General features: G+C 41.7%; 1 protein-coding gene across 7 annotated transcripts in view; it reads left to right on the forward strand.

The window, feature by feature from the left end:
- LOC147026564 (E3 SUMO-protein ligase RanBP2-like) overlaps window positions 1-15,470 on the forward strand; it is a 128,654-nt gene extending 113,184 nt beyond the window's left edge. For all 7 annotated transcript variants that reach the window (XM_085882118.1, XM_085882111.1, XM_085882115.1 and 4 more), the window contains 5 exons: window positions 1,763-1,861; window positions 8,395-8,540; window positions 10,283-10,556; window positions 10,851-11,176; window positions 14,811-15,470. In XM_085882118.1, coding sequence (XP_085738244.1) covers window positions 1,763-1,861; window positions 8,395-8,540; window positions 10,283-10,556; window positions 10,851-11,176; window positions 14,811-15,137 — 1,172 coding nt within the window. In that variant the 3' untranslated portion in view covers window positions 15,138-15,470. The remainder of the gene's footprint in view (window positions 1-1,762; window positions 1,862-8,394; window positions 8,541-10,282; window positions 10,557-10,850; window positions 11,177-14,810) is intronic.
- The last annotated feature ends 5,436 nt before the right edge of the window (window positions 15,471-20,906 follow it).

Raw genomic sequence — 20,906 nt, forward strand, 5'->3', positions numbered from 1 at the left:
CTTGCTTATCTACCCTTCTGGTGATTATTCAGATTTGGTGCCAATGTGATGTATCGAATAAATTAAGAACATATATGTTCTAATTGATCAGTTTAGCTCTGCCCTGTGTCATCTCTTTTGTATATAACTGTATTTCTCCCACACAAATTGGCTCTACACATTAGCTTGTGTGCACCTGACAGCTCCACTCAGCTGCACATGATCAGGTAAGATTTGACAAGTATGCATCGAGGGCACGAGCCCCCTTTGATACCGTCAATCAAAGGTAAGGTAAGCACGGGAAGTAGTGACATTTGGGAGGGACTTGAGCTCTTCCCCTTGTGGCAAACCTCGAACCCCCGGCTGTAGCAATATCAATATGGAGCATTGGAGGACGTGGCATGTTTTTGGGTGGAAAGAAGAGGCCACCATAATGGCTATATCCCATCAACTCATCTTTATCATCATAATCATAATTATTGGCATTACATTATTTGATCAAGTATATCATTATGATTAGCTTATCTAGAATTGGAATTCCGGATAAGGTATTGTCATTGTGTGCCGTCCATCCATCTGGCTGTCCGTCTGTCCGTCCATCTCTTATTTCGACTTCTGCCAAACCGCTGGGCCGATCTGGCTGAAATTTGGCAGCAGGGTTCCGATCCTGACTGGTAACGGATTGTAAAGCTTGTTGCAGTCACTTGACTTTAAGTAAGTCAAAATGCGGACTTCACAAATTCCTTCAAAATCTTCTTCTCTAGACCCACCAGTCAGAATGCTACTAACTTTTGGTTACATTAGGCCAGGGTAGGGATGTTAAATTGCGGAGGAAATGCCAATCACGTAACCGGAAGTGTCAAAATGCCGACCTTCGTAAATTTTTGGGGAAATCATGAAAATTCCTTCAAAATCTTCTCCAGACTAACCAGTCAGAATGTTACCAAATTTGGGTTACAACATTACGCCAGGGCCCAGATATGCTGCATGTCCAGTGATCTGATTTTAAAGGTAAGTTTCATGATCTTAATAATTCAAGAAAATTAACTTTATTTATGTTCATACAGGAAAATAAGCTTGGTGTTTGCTTAACGGTTGACGTAACTGTCTTAAGATCTTAGGGTCTTGAGTTCAGCCCCTGTCGTGCCGTTAAATAACACCAGGTGGGTTTCCTCACCCAGTCATCCTTCCTAAGTTGGCAAAATGAGTCCCACTTACTGGAAACGGGTGCACTGCATCAGCGACACAGCCACACTCCCAGCAATAATGCAACCAGCAGCTACAAGCTGCATACGAAAGAATAACAACTCAAGAAAATAAGCTATTTTATATTCCTCAAGCAGAAATACTTTATTTTATATTCTTAATAACTTTTATTCATGAAAATAAAGAGCACAAAAACAATGCACAAACATGTTAATTAAGGGTACAGTTTTGACAAATTTTAAAGTTTATGTGTCTATTTTCCCCTAAGTTTGCAGAATTGCAGTTCACAGAAAATTTTAAGAGTGTAAACCCCACGAACAACAAGGCCCTTTTGTGTTTACTTGAAGACTGCGTTGGGTATCTGATTAATTACCCACGTGTAATTTCACTCTGCATGGTTATCTGAATAGATAAATGTTTTTGTAACTTATGAAATGGGGTGAGTTGTGATCTTTGAGTGCTGTCTATTTTATTTATTTCTTTCTTTATTGTTTTCTTGGTATTGCTTGCTTCAAAAGGCTCAAAAAATATTTGGCTGGCACTCATGTAGGATTTTGTCTCTTTTCTGTATTTACAGAATCAAGGAGCCAAGGATTTATGATCGGTAAACAGGACGACATTGATGTAAGCTTTGCCCTTCTTGCCTCGAGTTCTTCTTCTGGCTTTGAAAAATCAGGTAAGCCAATGCAACCTTCGAGCACTTCACTTTTCGTGTCTGCTCCAATGTTGTCAAAAATGTATTATATTTTTTTAATAGCCTCTCCATTTAATAACTTTTGTGGGGGATGTTGTAGGAAGGTGAAATGACTTGAGAAGGCAACTGATTACCATACCAATGTTTTGATAGTGTCATGAGATTAAAAGCTGAAACTTGCTGTCTTTATATTAAACAGACTTGATGTACGGTACTTCCTTGGTGAAGGAATTTCGGATTTTTATTAAAAAAATTTTTTTTAATGCATAATCAAATTTGAAGTTGATCTTTCATGCTTGTTTCTGTCCTTCATTATCTGTGCTGGCCTCACTCACGATTTTATCCATTTCTTTCTTGAGCATATCCCTTGACTTGTCAAGAGATTACTTCGACCGCACTGATGCTCTAGCATGAGTATGGGACATTGAAGGATAATAAGGCTAATGCTGAATGTTTTGTATGACACCTCAAACTGAAAAGTGAAATCTTACTTGTGTAATAAGTCCACTTTCAACTGGACTGAATATAAAAAAATGTAGGAGGTGGAAGTATATTTGGATGTCGTAAGCAGTTGTAAGACATTGTTGATTACTCCTACTCAGCTTCGTGCAATGCACAAAATGGAGACATATAATGATATTGATAAAAATAATTAATAACTAGAAAAACGCTCGGTGGAGTGCATACCTCCGCCAAGCAATGCCTGATCCACGAGAACATATCGGGCCCAATATTTTTTTGAAATATAATGCTATGTATCGTTTTTGGACCTCTCAATGGTGAAGAATCACTATAAAATTAAATAATTATCGTATCCAGATACAGTTTCGGATGTTCACCAAAATCGAATCAATTTGTCCTCGTCACACACCCAATGTGTCCACAAGTTTCGTCCGACTCTGTCCACAACTTTTTGAGATAGCGTGATGGATATCGTTTTAGCCTTATCTCTCAATGGTAAAGAATCACTGAAATAATTTTCGGATCAGGATTCGAATCTTCACCAAAATTGAATAAATTCTTCCTTGTCACACACCCAACCTGTCCACCAAATTTCATGTGAATCCATCCACAACTTTTTGAGATATCCTGCACACAAACACAGACAGAAAGGGATGAAAACATAACCTCCTTCCACCTTTGGTGGCAGAGGTAAATATATCGTTTTTGGCCACATCTTTCAATGGTGAAGAACCACTTAAAAAATTAAATAATTCTTGTATCCAGATCCGGATCTTCACTAAAATTTAATCAACTTTTCCTTGTCACACACGCAACGTTTCTACTAAGTTTTGTCCGAATCCGTCCACAACTTTTTGAGATATCGTGCTATATATCATCTTTGGCCCTATCTGTCAATGGTTAAAAATAGTTTTTAAAATTCAAGTATCTGATCCGGATCTTTACCAAAATCTCATCTGTTTGCCCTTGTCACACACCCAACATGCCCACAAAATTTATTCCGAATCCATCCACAACTTACACTGCATGCGAAAAGGCTGAATGCTTAAACTCTGAGTTTGCTTCGAAATCTTGTGTCCCAAACCCATCGCTTTCTTACCTACCTTACTCAGTCATACCCAGCTGTTCCTGAACTCTGTGTCCTTTTCTCCTGACAAGGTGGAGAGCTTGCTGTCAAACCTCAACTCTGATTCTGCAACCGGTCCAGACGGCATCAGCCCACATGTCCTAGAAACATGCTCTACTGCTCTTGGTCACCCTCTCTCTGTTCTATTCACCCTAATTTGCTAAACATCATCTGCCATCTGCCTAGAAATCAGCAAATATTACCGCTCTGCACAAAAAGGTGCAAAAATAGATCAATGCAACTGCAACTACAGACCAATCAGCCTTCTCCAAATCATCAGCAAGGTTACGGAATTCATCATCGCTTCCCACATTAAATATTTCCCCTTCTCCAATGGCTTGATTTCCGATCATCAATTTGGATTCAGACCAGGTCATAAGAGTAAACACACAGAATATGTAACAATGGGAGCAGGAAAGAGGGGTGGGAGAGGGAAGCACAAAACAGTTGGGAACAGATATGCTGCTTCTGCTTTCCCAACAATGGATGGAGGTCCTCTATGTCAGACATGAGATCAGAGCCATCTCCCGAGACATATCACGAGCTTTCGATACCGTCTGGCACCCCGCCCTGCTCACCAAACTCTCTTATGATATCCAAGGCAATCTCCACACATAGTTCGCGGATTTCCTTTCCTGTCACAGTCAATGCTTGGCCCTTTATGGAATTCTGCGATCTCCTCTTCCTGTCCAGGCTGGAGTTCCTCAAGTCAGTGTTCTGGGCCCTGTGCTTTTTCTGGCTCTCATCCATGATCTCTTCGACTCTCGAGATAGTCCTCTCTATCATTTTCCTGATGACTCCACCTTCTGCCGTACCATCTCTCGTCCCTCTGATCGGCAAGCAGCAACCTCTTCGCTCTCTGTAGACCTGGATAAAATCACAAGCTGGTGAAACACTTGGAACATGTCTTTCAATCCTGACAAATCTCACAACTCAGTATCTCACAATGTTTCTCTGAAAGAACCATCTGGAAAACCCCACTATGTAGTTTCTCAACAATCCTCTTGAATATGTGCTTTCATTGTAGCTTTTGGGCCTCACTATCGGCCATGATCTTTCCTGAGAAAGTCACATTTCGAAGTTGGCCTCCATGGCCAGTTGCTGACTTAGCATCCTCTGTCATGCAAAGTCCTTCCTTGGCATACCTGAGCTCCTAACCACATACAAAGCTTTCATCTGCAGCCTGATTGGGTACTGTGCTCCTGCCTCGCACATAGCTTGGCTTCACACTCTGGAAACCAAGGCTTTTAGGATCATTGGAATCTCCCGTGATGAAGCTGAGTCTTTGGGTCTCTCATGCTCACCGCAGGAAGGTCACTGGTCTTTCTGTCTTCTACCATCTCTTTTTTTGGCCTCCCCCCCTTGCTCTTTTTGTGCTCTGTCCCCCCTACATTTCTGCAGGGCGTTCAAAGGCGCTAGCAATCCCCTTCTGGTGAAACTGCCAAAATCAAGAAGAACTGCTCACCTTCACTCTTTCATTCCTCTTTTTTTTTCCTGCCTCTGAAACAAACTCGCACACTCTTCAGTCTCGCTCTTCCCTCCATGTCTTCAAAACAGCTGTTCACCACCATCTCATGTCTTCCCCCATCCAAAACCATCATCTTTTCTTCCCTCATTAATCCACCCCAACCCACATCCCTCAAATTCCCTATTTTCCTTCCTGAAAGTTCCTATGGTGTCCATGTCGTTTACCCTGTGTACCATGCCACATCCCTCTCCCTTGCACAGATCTCCTAATGTCTGTTCACTCCTGTGTTTGGCTTCTCTCTTGTTTCCTGCTCCTTTTGTTGCATGTTCTGTGTGTTCGCTCTTATATGAGCCAAGACAATGCATTAAAAAAGAAAAGTACAAATCAACATAGTCCTGTTACATCACAAATCCAAGTGCATCAAAACATGAGTACACTACTTGCTACGAACTGCCACATGTGTGGGTTGGCTTTCGTGTTTCCATGTGAATCCACAGTTCATGATGAAGGAACCCAGGTTCATATCCTTCTTTAAAAATACTATATCTGTCTACCTTTGTCCTTGTAATTCACATTAATTACATTGTCCATTACTGGGGTTTTTTTTTTTACCTCGGCCACCGAAGGTGGTCAGAGGTTATGTTTTCACCCTTGTCTGTCCGTCTGTCTGTCTCTGATCAGGATATCTTAAAAAGTTATGGACGGATTCAGCAAAACTTAGTGGACAAGGAGGAAATGTTTAAATTTTGGTGACGATCTGGATCTGCATCCAGATCATATATATATATATATATATATATATATATATATATATATATATATATATATATATATTTTGTTACGTTTGAGGGGGGGTATGCATTCAAAGGGTAATTAGGATGTTTAATTAGGTATGCCATGCTGTTCGAGTTTACCAGGATCTCGATGTAATAAGTAGCAATTCAGTGGTGATAAGTTGTCTAGTAAATGTTCATTTCTTCAAGGGGGAAATGATAATTGTCACGTAATTAGATAGGGACACGGGATAGGGTAAGTGTGTCTGCGTAAACCCCTTTTGGTATTCTCTGGAGAATAGCCGTGACGTCACAGGACAGTGCAGCGGATGGCTCCGCCCCGTGATCTCGATTGGTGGAAGGCGATGGCGGTGGGCCAATAAACGGCTCGATTGGAAGTGACGAGGACCAAGGATAAAAAGGTTCTGTTCGGGGTCGAAAAGGAAGAGGAAGAAGATTACAACCAAAAGATCGTGTTTTTTTGGGTGGGGAGGCTGTTGCGCGGGGAGCATCCTTGTTGTTGTGCTGATTCGATCGTGTTCTTGATCGTGTATTGGAGCCTTGCTGAGCCTCGTGCCTCACCTTGGTTGGCTCTGGGGTTCTGCTGACTCGGAGTACGGGGTCGAACGGCGGGCGGACCTGCCTCCCTCTCCTGCTCGCAACTTGGCACCAGAACTGGTTCCCTGGCGGCTGTGAGCGGACTTGGGCCAAGACCAGGAGGTCGACAGCACCACGGTTTCTCCTGCCCCCCCCTGACGAGAGCAAGGCCAGCTCGTCCGACGCCGATCCAGGGACAGTTGCGTCCAGCCTGACCACCAGAAATAGCTACGTTGTGTGTGTGTGTGTGTGTGTGTGTGTGTGCGTGTGTGCGTGTGTGCGTGTGTGCGTGTGTGCGTGTGTGCGTGTGTGCGTGTGTGCGTGTGTGCGTGTGTGCGTGTGTGCGTGCGTGCGTGCGTGCGTGCGTGCGTGCGTGCGTGCGTGCGTGCGCTTGGCGCCTTCGAGGGATTGAGATCTGTATATTCATTGGAATTGTCTGTTTTTCCCCAAGCCCGATCCCACACCATCCCGTCGAATCTCCCCGGATCCCTCTTCTTGCCGAGTCTTGTTATTTCTGGTAATAATAAAAACAAATAAACATCATCAACTCAGTGAAAAGTGACTCGTGCCACCTTCCTCGTCCCGTTTGCGGTAGAGCGATTAGAACCGCCATGTTTGGGTTATAAGTAAATAAACCGCCTCCATCGTTTCGGCTCATTCTACGTTGGCGGGACTGTTCAAGTCCCGTGGACGTCACACTATATATACTAGCAGGGATACCCGTGCTCCGCACAGGAATCCCGTGGATGACGGCGGGTCTGAAGGAGTATATGTCACAGTTAATTGTAAAATTGTAGAGGCTGCCACCATTATTATTTTTTTTTCATCACCACTATAATATTATATTTTCCCAACCATGTTTTATATGCAGAAGACTCGAGTTCAGAAATGTTAAGATTTATTGCCGCATCAGATAAAAAACCATAATGCCTCAACAATGTGAGGCTGGTTTCATGTCATCATTTGCAACTTAATTAATTCTCATTCTCTAGCAAATTCCGTTGGTCCCATGTCAATCGGCTGAACTTGAAAAATTAACGTTACGCAATCAGGTGATGACGTCATAATTCGGAAACCAGGAAGTCGGAAGTCATTGTCTTCAATTAACTGTAGCATTATTTTTTCATTCTATTGCAAATGGCGTTGGCCCCATGTCAATCGGCTGAACTTGAAAAATTAACGTTTCGAAATCAGGCGATGACGTCGGAAGTACACTTCTTTTACATCGGGACACTCCCGGGTACATGTTCTGTCAGCATGTGAAGTTTGGTGAGGATCAGTCCAGTACTTTTCGCGTGCATAAGTCACAGAGAAACACACACACACACACACAGACAGACACACTTTCAACTTTATATATATATATATATATATATATATATATATATATATATACATATATACATATATATATGTATATATATATATATATATATATATATATATATATATATATACATATATACATATATATATGTATATATATATATATATATATATATATATATATATATATTTTTTTTTTTTTTTAAGTGATTCTTCACCATTGAGAGGGCCAAAAACGATAAAAGCACAATATTTAAAAACGTTCTGGATGGATTCAAATGAAACTTGTTGGATCACAGTGACCAGAACAAGCCAGTTACATTTTGGTTAAGATCCACATGCAGATCCAGCCTATGTGTGGGCTACAAAATGTAAACTGTTCAGCATGGCTGAGTTTCTGCATGTTTCTAGTTTCTAGCCATTCTAGATTCTGCTTGTGATTTATGTACAAGCTTCTCCATGAATTTTAGATCGATAAATGGAAAACCCGAATGTGGTATTCAAACCTGGAGTTTTGTCATGACGGGTTAATTCCCAAGTTGAGAATGCTAAAATCGTCAGAGTGTTTGTTTGATTGGAGATATTATTTCCTGCCTTCTCACTTCTATCCAGATGAAAGCGCTCTCATTATTCCTGAAATTATTTTATTTTTCCTCCAGTGGTGGCAATTGCAGACACCGTATTCAAAACTCTTCCTCCTGCTTCACATTCCATGTTTTGTTATCTGACATATGTTAATGAATCTTGCTCTTCACCTGTTCAGACCCCAATTTTTCTTGGGCTGGAGCTGGGAAGATTGTGTTCCAGAAAACTGCCGAAGCCAAAAATTCTGACGAGCAGGCGTCACGTGGCAGCGATGATGAAGATGCAGTTGACGTCCACTTTGAGCCCATCGTTTATCTGCCAGAGGTGGGGCTGTTCAGGGGGGTTGTCACACGATTACAAGCATGTGGTATAATTAGAATAACAAGGCTAGATTATTCTTTGGTCGACTCCTTGCTACCATTTGTTGCCAAATCGGCAACAAATGGTAGTAAGGAATCGACCAAAGAATAATCTAGCCTTGTTATTCTAATTATACCACATGCTTGTAAACCACTAAATTTTCATAAAAACTCGCAGGTCTTTGTCCATTTTTAAACGAGATGCACAATTTACTGATTGAATTGCACTATTTACCTCCATGATTTCAGATTTATCTGTGTCAATCAATTTTGGGCAGATTGCTGTTGTCCAATTTAAATATTATGGAATATTTGTCTCGCATTTTGTTCTCCATCCATATCGCTCTTCAGTAACAGCCTGGCAACTGCTGCACCCATTAATGGGTAACATTGCATGGCCTGAGCATTTTTCAATGTCAGGGATATCAAATACCAGTAGAAACCTGGTAAATCACATTTTTGAAAATTCCCTTCTGAGAAAATTTTACCCTTTCCACTTTAAGGCCAAATAAAAAAGTTAATTTTGTGAAATATATGTTATGTATTGTCTTGTGATTGACATTTCCATGTCTAGTTTATTCTTATTGAGATAAATGCACTTTGTGTCATGAGCTTTGGTGCTTTTTATTTGTGTTAAGTACTGTTATGAACAAATGCAGCACCCAGGTAGAACAGTGAGCAATGAAACTAGTCAAGGTTTACCTTATGCACCCCCTCTACTTTCAAGGTTTCCCTTATGCGCCCCCTCTACTTTACTGTCCCCCCCCCCACCTCCGCTGCTTAGCATTGTGGGTTTTCTTATATTATGATAATTACATCGCTTGTCTCGTGGATAATTAGACGGGCTTGCACCAGTACCCCTCGATGCCTGGTGGGGGTGGGGTGACTGATTTTGGGTGGGTGGGGAGATCAGCCTCAGCATCATTAAGTGGCCCAATAATGAAGTATCTTGGCACACAAGTGTCAGGGCCAGTCATGTTCCTCATAATCGACTTATCCGATGTTCTGGAAAACCCTGTCTTCATTTTTGCAGATTACTCCATATTATCCACCAGCAGGCAAAAAGCAGCTGCATTACTTTCTGCCTATCTGGAATTGATTGGACAAGTGAAGAGCCCATCCTTGAGGTGGTTCACCCCCGAGTACAATCACAAGTTTGCAAGTCATTCCAAAGCAGTTCAAGAGGGCAAAGAAGTTTAAAAAACAGACACTTCTCAAATTATAGTGTAGAACTGGTCTAAAACTTTGAGACAATTCAGTCTAAATTTAAAGCCTGCGTGGGAAGCAGGATTCCTTCAATCCTGTAAGATGTCTCACACTGTGCCTCCCTAAAAATCATCATACAAACCAATATCTATTTTCATGGGCATCCATTGGAAGAGTTTCTCTTGAACTTCTACAACTTATCAGCTATAATCTCTCCTTGGCTGACCATAATCGTAAAGCTGGCCTCCATTGTCGGCCACAGACTTGGGCATCTTTCAGCGATCCAAGTCTTTCCTTGGAAAATAAGTACTCCCTCCAGCCTACCATCATTGTTGGCAACTCCCTTGATGAGGCAAAAATGCAAGGGTTGTTGCTTTTACATAACAGATATGTTGGTTGCCTGTTTTCTTTTGCACAGGCTGCATTTGTAACATGTATTCCCACTGTCTCTCTGAAACTTTGACGACTGTGTGGTGTGTGTGCATGCACGTGTAAACCCAGGTGGAGGTACGATCTGGGGAGGAGGATGAGAGGGTTGTGTTCAAGGAGCGAGTCAAGCTTTTCCGCTGGGATCGGGAGAGCAATCAGTGGAAGGAGCGTGGTGTGGGTGACATGAAGATCCTGCATCACCCTGTCAGGGACTCTTTTAGGTTGCTTATGCGCCGCGATCAGATTCTGAAAGTGTGTGCCAACCAACCTATCACATCCGATTTAAAACTGCTTCCCATGCAGGCCTCCAATAATGCTTTTACTTGGACAGCAACGGACTACAGTGGTGAGGCTTTTGTTCGTCATTATACTTCTATGAGGTTTCGAGCTCAAACCTTTGGCACGGTCGAATTTTATTCTACCATGAACTTATTTAAGGAGAAAAATTGTATTTGGTCTGGACATGTTACAAGTACACCGATTGCTTAAAGCTTTTGATGTTCCTGCTCGTAGTATTGACTATGTTTTGTATTTCTCATTTCCACTGACAGAGGATTTATTTATTGGTATGTTGCTTCTTCTATTTATTTTCACAAGATTGTCATCGTTTTCTGTTTTTTGTTTTCTTCCTGTAATGAAGATGGTTCTGGAAACATTGAGCATTTTGCTGTACGGTTCAAGACGCCAGAGCTTGCAACCACATTCTTTGACCTGGTGCAGTGGTGTAGATCCAGATTGAAGCAGAGTTTGATCATCAAGCCCGGTTCATCGTTCAGCCTCTCCAACCCCATAGTTTTTCTGGATGTGACGGTTAGTGGCCGACCCCTGGGCAAACTTACGATTGAGCTCTTTGCCAATGTAGTGCCACACACAGCTGAGAACTTCCGGCAGCTGTGTACACACCAAGCTGGATTTGGATTTCGTGGATCACCTTTCCACCGCATTATTCCTGCATTTATGTGTCAAGTAGGTTCTTTGTGCACATATCTGTGTGTCTTTTTCCTGTCTTTTATACATATCTGACCAACCCCCGAATACGTGAAAATGGTCATTAAACGTTGCATGTGCGAGTGCGTGCTTGCGTGTGCGCCATGTCATATATGTATGTATATATATATATATATATATATATATATATATATATATATATATATATATATATATATATATATATATATATATATATATATATATATATATATATATATTCAGTGCCGATAGAAAGTGCGTGTGGGGATGGGGGATTACCTGACATTTGGGGCTGATATACAATTGCAATCTGTCTTTGTTTTTATCAAAGGGAAACTATTTTAAGGATTATTCGAGGAGGCATGGTGGGAACGTGTTACACCTTACAGAAGGGAGAGGCCACATTTATTTGGCTTCTGAACACACTTTGACACATGTCCTATCATGTTACACAGAAACTACACACTTATGCGAGACGTTTATTCATGACATAATTAGTCCATCTTACTCCATTTACCCCCTGACAATTCCACAACAATATGTAGATACATTTTTTTGGGGTCATTTCTTCTGAGATAATAAGGGGTAGTCTTTATTACAGTTGCAGTTGGGTGTGAGGGTGGGAGCTTTTTTTTGTTTGTTTGTTTTTGCTTACAGTCGAGGCTCATGGAAGAGCTCAAATACTGGACGGATCAGGATGCAACAGAACAAAAGGAACATAGACAGAGAGACAGACAGATAGATATATACAGTGCCTATAGAAAGTCTACACCCCCTTTCCAAATTTTAACCTCTTGTTGTCTAATAGCATGGAATTAAATTGCATTAAATCGGATTTTTTTTTCACCTTTATTTACACATCGCAACCCACAACTTCCAAGTGAAAAACAAATTCTACAAGTTTCAGAAAATTAATTAAAAGTACAAAACTAGAATATCTTGGTTCGATAAGTGTCCACCCCCCTTATAATTGCAATTGTAAATTCGCTCAGGTGTAACCAATCACCTTCAAAAATCACACACGAAGTTAATTCGCCTCCACCCATGTTAAATTGTTCTGATTCTGATTCTGATTATTTCAGAATAAATTCAGCTGTTCCTGCAGGTTCCTCTCCTGGGTAGTGCAATTCACAGCAAAGACTCGACCATGAGCACCAAGGAGTTTTCAAAAGACTTCTGGGATAAAGTTGTGGAAAGGCACAGATCAGGAGATGGGTATAGAAATATTTCAAAGGCCTTGAATATCCCTTGGAGCACAGTCAAGATGATCATTAAGAAGTGGAAGGCGTATGGTACCACCAAGATGAGGCCGTCACTCCAAATTGAATGACCAAGCAAGGAGGATACTGATCAGAGAGGCCACCAAGCAGCCAATGGCAACTTTGAAAGAGCTACATGCCTTTATGGCAAAGACTGGTCACTGTGCATGTGATAATATCACAAGCACTCCATAAGTTTGGCCTGTATGTTAGGGTGGCAGGAAGGTAGCCAAAAAGCCCACCTTGAGTCCCGTGTGAGGTATACAAAAGAAAAAACTCTGGAGATTCTGAAGCCATGTGGCAAAACGTTTTGTGATCTGATGAGACCAAGATGGAATTTTTTGGCCTAAATGCAAAATGTTACGTTTGGCACAAACCCAACACAGCACATCACCCAAAGAATACCATCCTGACTGTGAAGCATGGTGGTGGCAGTATCATGTTATGGGGATGTTTCTCAGCAGGGACTGGAACACTTGTCAGGATAGAAGGGAAAATAAATGGAGCAAAATACAGAAAATTTCGAGAGGAAAACCTGCTGCTCTCTGCAAGTAAGCTGAAATTGGGATGGAAGTTCACCCTTCAGCATGATGACGACCTGAAGCACACAGCCAAAGCTACACTGAAGTGGCTAAGTAACAAAAATATAAATGTCCTGAAGTGGCCCAGTCAGAGCCCTGACCGAAATCCTCCCCTAACTAAATCAGTGCGCAGAGATTGCCTGAGGATAACTAAATCTGTACATAGAGGCTGTTCATGGATAGAAAGAAAGGGGGTTGGGGGAGGGGGTGGAATGGAGTTCAAGTATCTCGGGGTGTAACGAAGGTTCACAACAACAAATGGTTTCATTCAGGGCTATTCATCGCTTAACGCTACAACAAAGGAGCAGTGTCATGGTGATTGTGCGATGTCACTTCTTGGTGGTGATGATAAATACATGATTTTTTTTCCACTGATGAACTTTTCAATTGGGGGGATTAATTTTTCAGAAGGCTTGCAAATAATTATCTTTTCAGAATGAAAGGCTAAAAATCACCATGCCCTCCACTGCCTTCTGTATTGAATCTTGGAATCAAAATTGTTTTAAGTGTTGCAACTAAATTAATGTTATGTTACTGTCTCTGTTATTAGATAAATAATAATAATTTTATAATGTTACTTGCAACTAAAACCATCATGATACCAAGCATTTGGCTTTCCTTTTACACCGAAACATTACAGTTAGGAAACCAAGTGTAGTTTTCCAATCTATAATAATAATGTCAGTGTGTGACCGTCCGTCCGTCTCCTTCATAACTCCAAATCCATGAAACATAGCGGCCCCAAGCTTTGCATGCATACTCGGGGAACTCCATGGTAGTGCATGAATGAAAATTGGGTTTTGGGTGAATTTAAACACCCCTTTTGAAGATGATTTAGGGGTTGCTCATCATGAAAAAAAAAACAAAATTAGCCTTCCAAAGATGGCGGCACGCCATCTTCATCAGCACTCTGTCAGCTTGCGAGAGTCTTAAGCCGCCATTGTTTTTGGCCTGCTCAACAATGCTTTGACTTGGAACAGGCCTCAATGAGTTTTTAACGATAATGTTTTTGTTTTTTTTCACTTTCTTCACTCTTATCATTGAATGCCTGATCATCATACATATAAATAGCTGGATACATTGCAATGCTTATAAATGCCTGGAGACGCCAGTGTTCATGGCTTCGTTTCATTTCTGCACATGCCATAAGCTCTGGAATCTCTTCATCCCAGCCAAATTTCAAAATTTAAACTTCTTTCTTGACTTCAGCAGTCGTTCCAACTGCCAAAAATTGTTCACATGTTCAATTTGGACATCGCTTGACATTCGGGGTATCTCTGGTTGCATGGTGTTTATTTAACCGATTGGCTATCACTTGTCAAGCCAGCTGTTCATTGTCAATTGTTTCATTGGAGTGCTTGCTTTAGTGCTTAAGCCACTTGGTGAGCGCTTTACAATATTCGCACTGTCACTGAATATATCGATTGACTTGAACAAAGTTCAGGGTCCATTCGCATGGAATTTTTTTACAGAAACACAAACAGCACCACGGGGACGAAGATTTAACAGAAAACATGACTAATCCAGTTCAGAAAGCTTTGCCTTGATGAGGTGGAAGAGACAGCTGGAAATTGGACTAATACATGGAAAAATCCCCAAACCGGAAGTCAAAAATTGACGGGGGGGGGGAGGGGGAATGAGATTGAAAAAAGAGGTTTTGTCGAAAAGGAATGTGCCTTTTGTCGAATAGACCTCTTGAATTGTCAAAAGGGAAAGACATTGAATATTACAGTGGGTGTGGGGAGGTTGTTTTTAAAATTTCACACAGTATATGTATTACATTGTTTGCAGGGAGGAGATTTGACTGTTGGCAATGGCACTGGGGGAAAGTCCATATACGGAGACACATTTGATGATGAGAACTTCAAGTTGTGCCACACGCAAGCGGGTCTGCTTTCCATGGCCAACCATGGACCAAATACAAATAACTCGCAGTTTTTTATCACCCTGAAAGCAACCCCACACCTGGACTCCAAGCATGTGGTGTTTGGCTGCTTGCACGACAGTTTGGAGGTGTTGCACAAGATGGAGGCGCTGGGTTCAGTTTCGGGCCAGACAAGCGAGCCTGTGTCAGTGGAAGACTGCGGCGAACTCGAGAGAGAGTCAGTCGAAAACTAACCTGATGTGAATATCTGGGCTTTTCGCACTGGAAAGAAAATTTAAAATATACGACGTGCAAGAAATTTAGGATCTTTTTTGGCTTTAACTGTATGTTACCCCCTTGCTATTTTTGGTACACACACACACACACACACACACACACACACACACACACACACACACACACACACACACACACACACACACACACACACACACACACACACACACACACACACACACCTCCTTTTAGTGATAAACTTGTTCGGAAGTTGAACTATTTGTGTACACGAGAGCTTTGGGGGAGAGGGTAATGGAATTTAAGATTTTGAAATAAAGTATTGGATTTGATTTTCATGTTGAAGCATGGTTATATATGAACTGGAGTCACTGAACGCTTTATTGCGGTTTATCGTTTATCTTGCTTCATCACCTTGCTTTTCATAATCTCAGCATGTTGACGATGACATTGATGCTGATATGAAGAAATGTTAACCTCTTCAACTTTAGGCAGCTGTGATTTTTCACATGTTTGTGCATGGAGAATTCTCTGCCCGTTTATTTATTGTTGTCATTTGTTTTGATGTCTCAGATAATGAGCAGTTTGGAGTGAGGTAGGGGGTGGTTGGGGGGGGGTGGGGGCGGGGTTAGGTGGAGGGAGGTTTGGAAAACCTTGATGAATCGAATTTATAAAATGTTAGATGCGAAAATAATTTGCTTTCGAGTATTTTTGTAAAGGATTATTTCGATTTTGCATGGTCGAAATATTTGTGTGCCGAGGTTGGGTTTTTGGATGGGTGATTGGGAACAATAAATATTTTGTACAGGCATTGTATCTGTACTGCGTTGGATCGCAGCTTACACATTTCTTAGATAATGACCAGACTCAAATCCCAAGTTGACAAGGACAGCTCTGGTAAAAGAAAACTAAATTATGCCTTAAATTGGTTATTTTTAACTTTGGTAAATAAAAATGGTACTCGCTCTGATACTCGTAGTAAATTAATGGACTATAAGGGCTCTGTCTTTCAAAATTGCAATCTTGAATGAGGTCAACTAACTTAAGACTTTAAGTTCAACAGTTAAAGCAAATAATTGTCTGGGCTTAAGTTCCAAATTCCTAAGTTTTTTGTTTGCTACTCCTTTGTCCCCCATTTTATCCTTTCTCCAGAAGTGGCTCTGACTCCTTCATTTTGTGCTCTTCCCTTGTTCATTTCTTCCATTATTCCCTCCCCTTGTCTCTGCCCTACCACCCCCCCCCCCAATACCATCCCAAATTATCTACCTCCTTTAATGACCTGCTCAAAGATGCTCATTAATGCTCGTTTCCCTCATCCATCTTCTCTACTCTGACAGTTCATTAACCTACCACATTGTTACTCAGCTCTTTCTTGAGCCAAAACTTCCACAATAAAATAAAAATTGTTGAAATATAAAACTTTGAAACAAAGTAATGTAAATGAGGGAACGAACAATGATGTTCCCCTGTCTTTATTTTTATATTCTAATGTCTTTGGGTTATTGTAATATTGGATTGGCAGGATAGCCTTCAGGTATGTACACTTGCCTGTGAAAATGATCAGCATGGGCTTGAATGTTGACCCAGCTATAAACTGGCACCTTGGTGTTTCACATTAAGGGTGATGCATCGATGTACCATCCATTGAATAATGCCGCAGGACTCGTCTGTCAGCACTGGTGGTTGGTGTATGTTAAAGATCCCACAGCGTCTCACAAATTGTTGAGTCATTGCTATCTCCCTGAGCAAAAGACAAATTAATGTTCTGACTGACTGAGAAGGCAATGGTAAACCACCCAACATAATCTTTGTCCGGGAACTGCTTTGGCAGCACTAACACTGCCAAGAGTATGGTATATTATTTTGATTGATTTATGTTACAGAAAGATGAACAGATGGTTCTACAATTGAATAACTAACAAAATTAAGATAGTCCTTTTTTTTTTTCAAGTAATTTAGGGTTATGTGTTTAAACACAAATTGCATATTATCAAACTATACATTGTTACGGTGGTCACATTGGCCAAGACTCACTGAGCTGGATCGAGGGCCTAATTGCACCTTTCCTACCTCAATTTGGTATGTCCAAGGTCGATTGAGTGACATACCGGATTCCTCCTGACTGAATCACTCACAATGGCGACCGGAGCGGTTTGTCACGCTCGATGTGGAAGGTGTTTAAGCTTGGATGCTAAACGACCCACTAAATCTCAGAATTATACTGAACGGTTAATTGATCATGCTAACTCGAGAAACTCAAGCGAGACCCAGTTCAACCCTGTTTATATTGTCGTGTCCGGAGGAGGGGGGGGGGTTACCCATACTTTTCCCATACTTTTCCCTTGAAGGCTACAACCGAGACTCGGCGATTAATGCGCGTGCGGTAATGGCGGAGAGGTGACCCACGCATGAGGAGCACAGCACAGGGGCGCTGCACCAGGACAGCACAAGGCTTCAAATTTTAAAAAAGCAATACATTTCGTGAAGATAAATGAATATTTACAACTGCCAATAATTCAAAAGATAATGATAATAAAGTAAATAAATCCTTCAGTCAAGGTGCCTCACACACTCAAATTCAGAAAAAGGGAACACAAAATGAAAAGAAAAACCTTCCTTTTTATCCCCCGCCACGTGGCGGAAGGGGGATATTGTCACCCGGGTCGTCCATCCGGCTGGCTGGGCATCAACATTTATAGCTGTGAGTGCGATAACTCATAAACTGTTCGCCATATCGATTTGAAATTTGGGTCACACATGTACCACCTGAAAAGGAAGAACTCTATTGATTTTGGGCGTGACTGGATCCAAGATGGCCGACTGGAGCGGTCCGGCTGGCTGGGCATCAACATTTATAGCTGTGAGTGCGATAACTCATAAACTGTTCGCCATATCGATTTGAAATTTGGGTCACACATGTACCACCTGAAAAGGAAGAACCCTATTGATTTTGGGCGTGGCCGGATCCAAGATGGCCGACTGGGGTGGCCATCTTGAAAAAAATGTTTTTTTCTTGTAATAAATGGAAAAACGCTTATCTGATTTCAATTATTTTTCAATGGCGGGGGATTCCCCATCTCTGATGGGTATACTTAACTATTCCTCTGCTTAGCTTGGCCCAGAGCTGATCCTTGTGGGACTGAAATCGAGGCACTTCTCTCGTGGGACGAACACACACCGAGAACACACAGGCAATCCGAGAGCGGCACTCCACATCAAGGCTCAAAGCCCCAGTGGAACGGCTTCGCGTGCTCCGATCGTCCTCACCAACCACACCAAGAGCAAAAGGCCAGCGTCTTACTTCACCACGTGAGCAAAATTTCCTCAATACAAATTCAATGGCCGTGTCGTCCTCGGTGTGCACTCACCCTCCACTCTCGCCTCTCCAAACAATACGCCTCGTGCCTCCACTCTGATCATAGCTCCACAAAATGCACAAGCCAACTCCTTTTTCCTCTTAAAATGTGCAACCTCTCCTCTTTACTTCGATCACACATATATATATATATATATATATATATATATATATATATATATATATATATATATATATATATATATATATATATCCTCCGCCTCTGGGGCGTGGCCTGCATGCACCAAACCCGGGAAGCGGGGCTTCTGCTGCTCAGCTAGCTTCTGACATCATGCCATCAATCATCCCTCGGGGCGTGACTTCGCTTGTTGTCAACCTTTGAAGGCGGGACTTTCTGGCCGTTTATTGTGGTTTCAGGGACGTGTTCCCCACCTTTATTGCCGATCTTGAGATATAAAAACGTCAGGAAAAAATCACAGAGGATAATCATATACTGGGGAACTTATTCTTACTCCCTAGGCAAATTATTTCTGCCCCACCTCTCATGTGGTGACACGTAACACTTAAGCTCACAGGTCCCCTACTTACTCGCATCAAGATGCCTCCTACACGTCCATGGACCAAGCAACCTCACAAAATGCTATCTTCCCTATTAGATTCTTCCATCTACCCCCACAATCGTAACAATATTTAAAAACAGGGAGGGAGAAAGGGAGCACAAACATTAAATGCACACTATTTGAATTTGTAAAATGCGTGCCCTGGGTTTCATGCGAGCAGGAAGTCCTTTATGAAATAAGCCTTAACAGCCCACAAGCACACCGCAGGAGAGAGAGCAGAAGAAGCGATGGGATTACAAATACCCATTAGGGCCCGTTTGGGTGCTGAAAAAGCTCCGTCCAGAGCTATCGGCTCCACAGCGCGGCCAGGGGACCCAGCACACACCAGCTATTTTGCCGGTGAGAAGCGAGAACACAAATCTTTCCATGGACTGTGCAAACTAGAATGGCGACACAACCCAGGAACTCAAACTCGAACTGGACACTCCACTCTACTCCGACTGGACCCCTGACTTCACTGAGCTGGACTGCCACAGAACCATCGTGCTTGCCGTCTTTTATCGTCACCCACGATGTCCCACTCTGTGATGTCGCCCTGCTCTGCATACCTCTCCTTTTGTCGGCGGTTCGATCATAAATCAAGATGAAATACCTCCCCTGAGCCTCTGGATCCGATTCTAATGTTTCAGGCTCCCGCCTTCATGCCAAAATTTGCGGCTTCTCAGCGTTCCGAGGCCGGATTCCCCTTTCAAAAAACATTTTAGGACAGATTACAAAGGAAAAAACATTAAAAAAAAAAGGTTTTCACGGAAAAGTGGTTTTCGAAACAAACAGGGACTAAAGAGGACAGCTTTCTATGCAAATATTTACACATAATCCTTTATCACAATTAAATTACCTCGCTCTAATACCTGCACTGAAGAAATTATTATTTCTAAGCTATACAATGCCAACCCTTAGAAGCCATTTCCACAATATATTTTCCCCACTTGCGTAGCACAAAGTGGGGGAAAGCAGTTGGTTCACTGTCTGTGGGTCTGTCAGTCTTTGACTGTTGATGAGAGAGGAACTATTTTTTTTTCAATCAAATTTCCTATTTTGAACACGAGAACATGAATGGGCTTGTTTGTAGTTCTAAAAACCTGCAGCATAGCAGTACTTTGGCTCTGAATTTGTCAAAATTGTACGGCGTCTCGACCCGCACGAGCATGCTTCAAAAAACAATTTTAAAAAAAATAAAGAAGTAAAAGTGGGATGAAGCAATTTCTTCAAAATTGAAAATAATTCGAAAGAGGAAACTTTTTAGGGATGTCATAAAGGATGCAAACAACAGGCATGGTTCACAAAGAACTCGAACATGTTAAATAAGATGGTGTATCCCAAATACATCAACAGCAGGAAACTTCCAATTCAATATGGGAATTTTGAAATGATGTAATCTGCTTAAGAATGCTAGGCATGTCAAGGTGAATTATGTGTGAGCGAGACCAGGATTTTTCCAGGGAATGGCTCACAAAGCTTCTAAACAAAGCCAAAAAAGCTTGGTAAAGTACCTGTGAGAAAGGGATGTGTCTGCATAATGGAAGAGTTGGAGAAAAAAAAATGGCCAAAATATTGAGATCTGCAGCCTGTACTGCAAACTCATGATGACGTGGACCGGTGCAACGCCTATGCTGTGGACGGGTACATACTACCTAAACCCTCAACCATCACGACCAGTGAGTGGACTTTGAACCTTGCAGGATTACCTTGTGTTAACATGGCAGGCTTGGTGATTTAATTGATTGACATCTGCAATTGGAAAGCCGATGCTGTCATTACCAATACTTCTTAACATTAATGGGAAAGTCATATCTGGGGCTTGTCAATGCACAGGGTAATTTAAAAACGAT

The sequence above is a fragment of the Eptatretus burgeri genome, chromosome 5 (assembly GCF_056783735.1).
Source record: "Eptatretus burgeri isolate ZD-2024b chromosome 5, Ebu_testis_v1, whole genome shotgun sequence".
In the NCBI taxonomy this organism is placed as follows: Eukaryota; Metazoa; Chordata; class Myxini; order Myxiniformes; family Myxinidae; genus Eptatretus; species Eptatretus burgeri.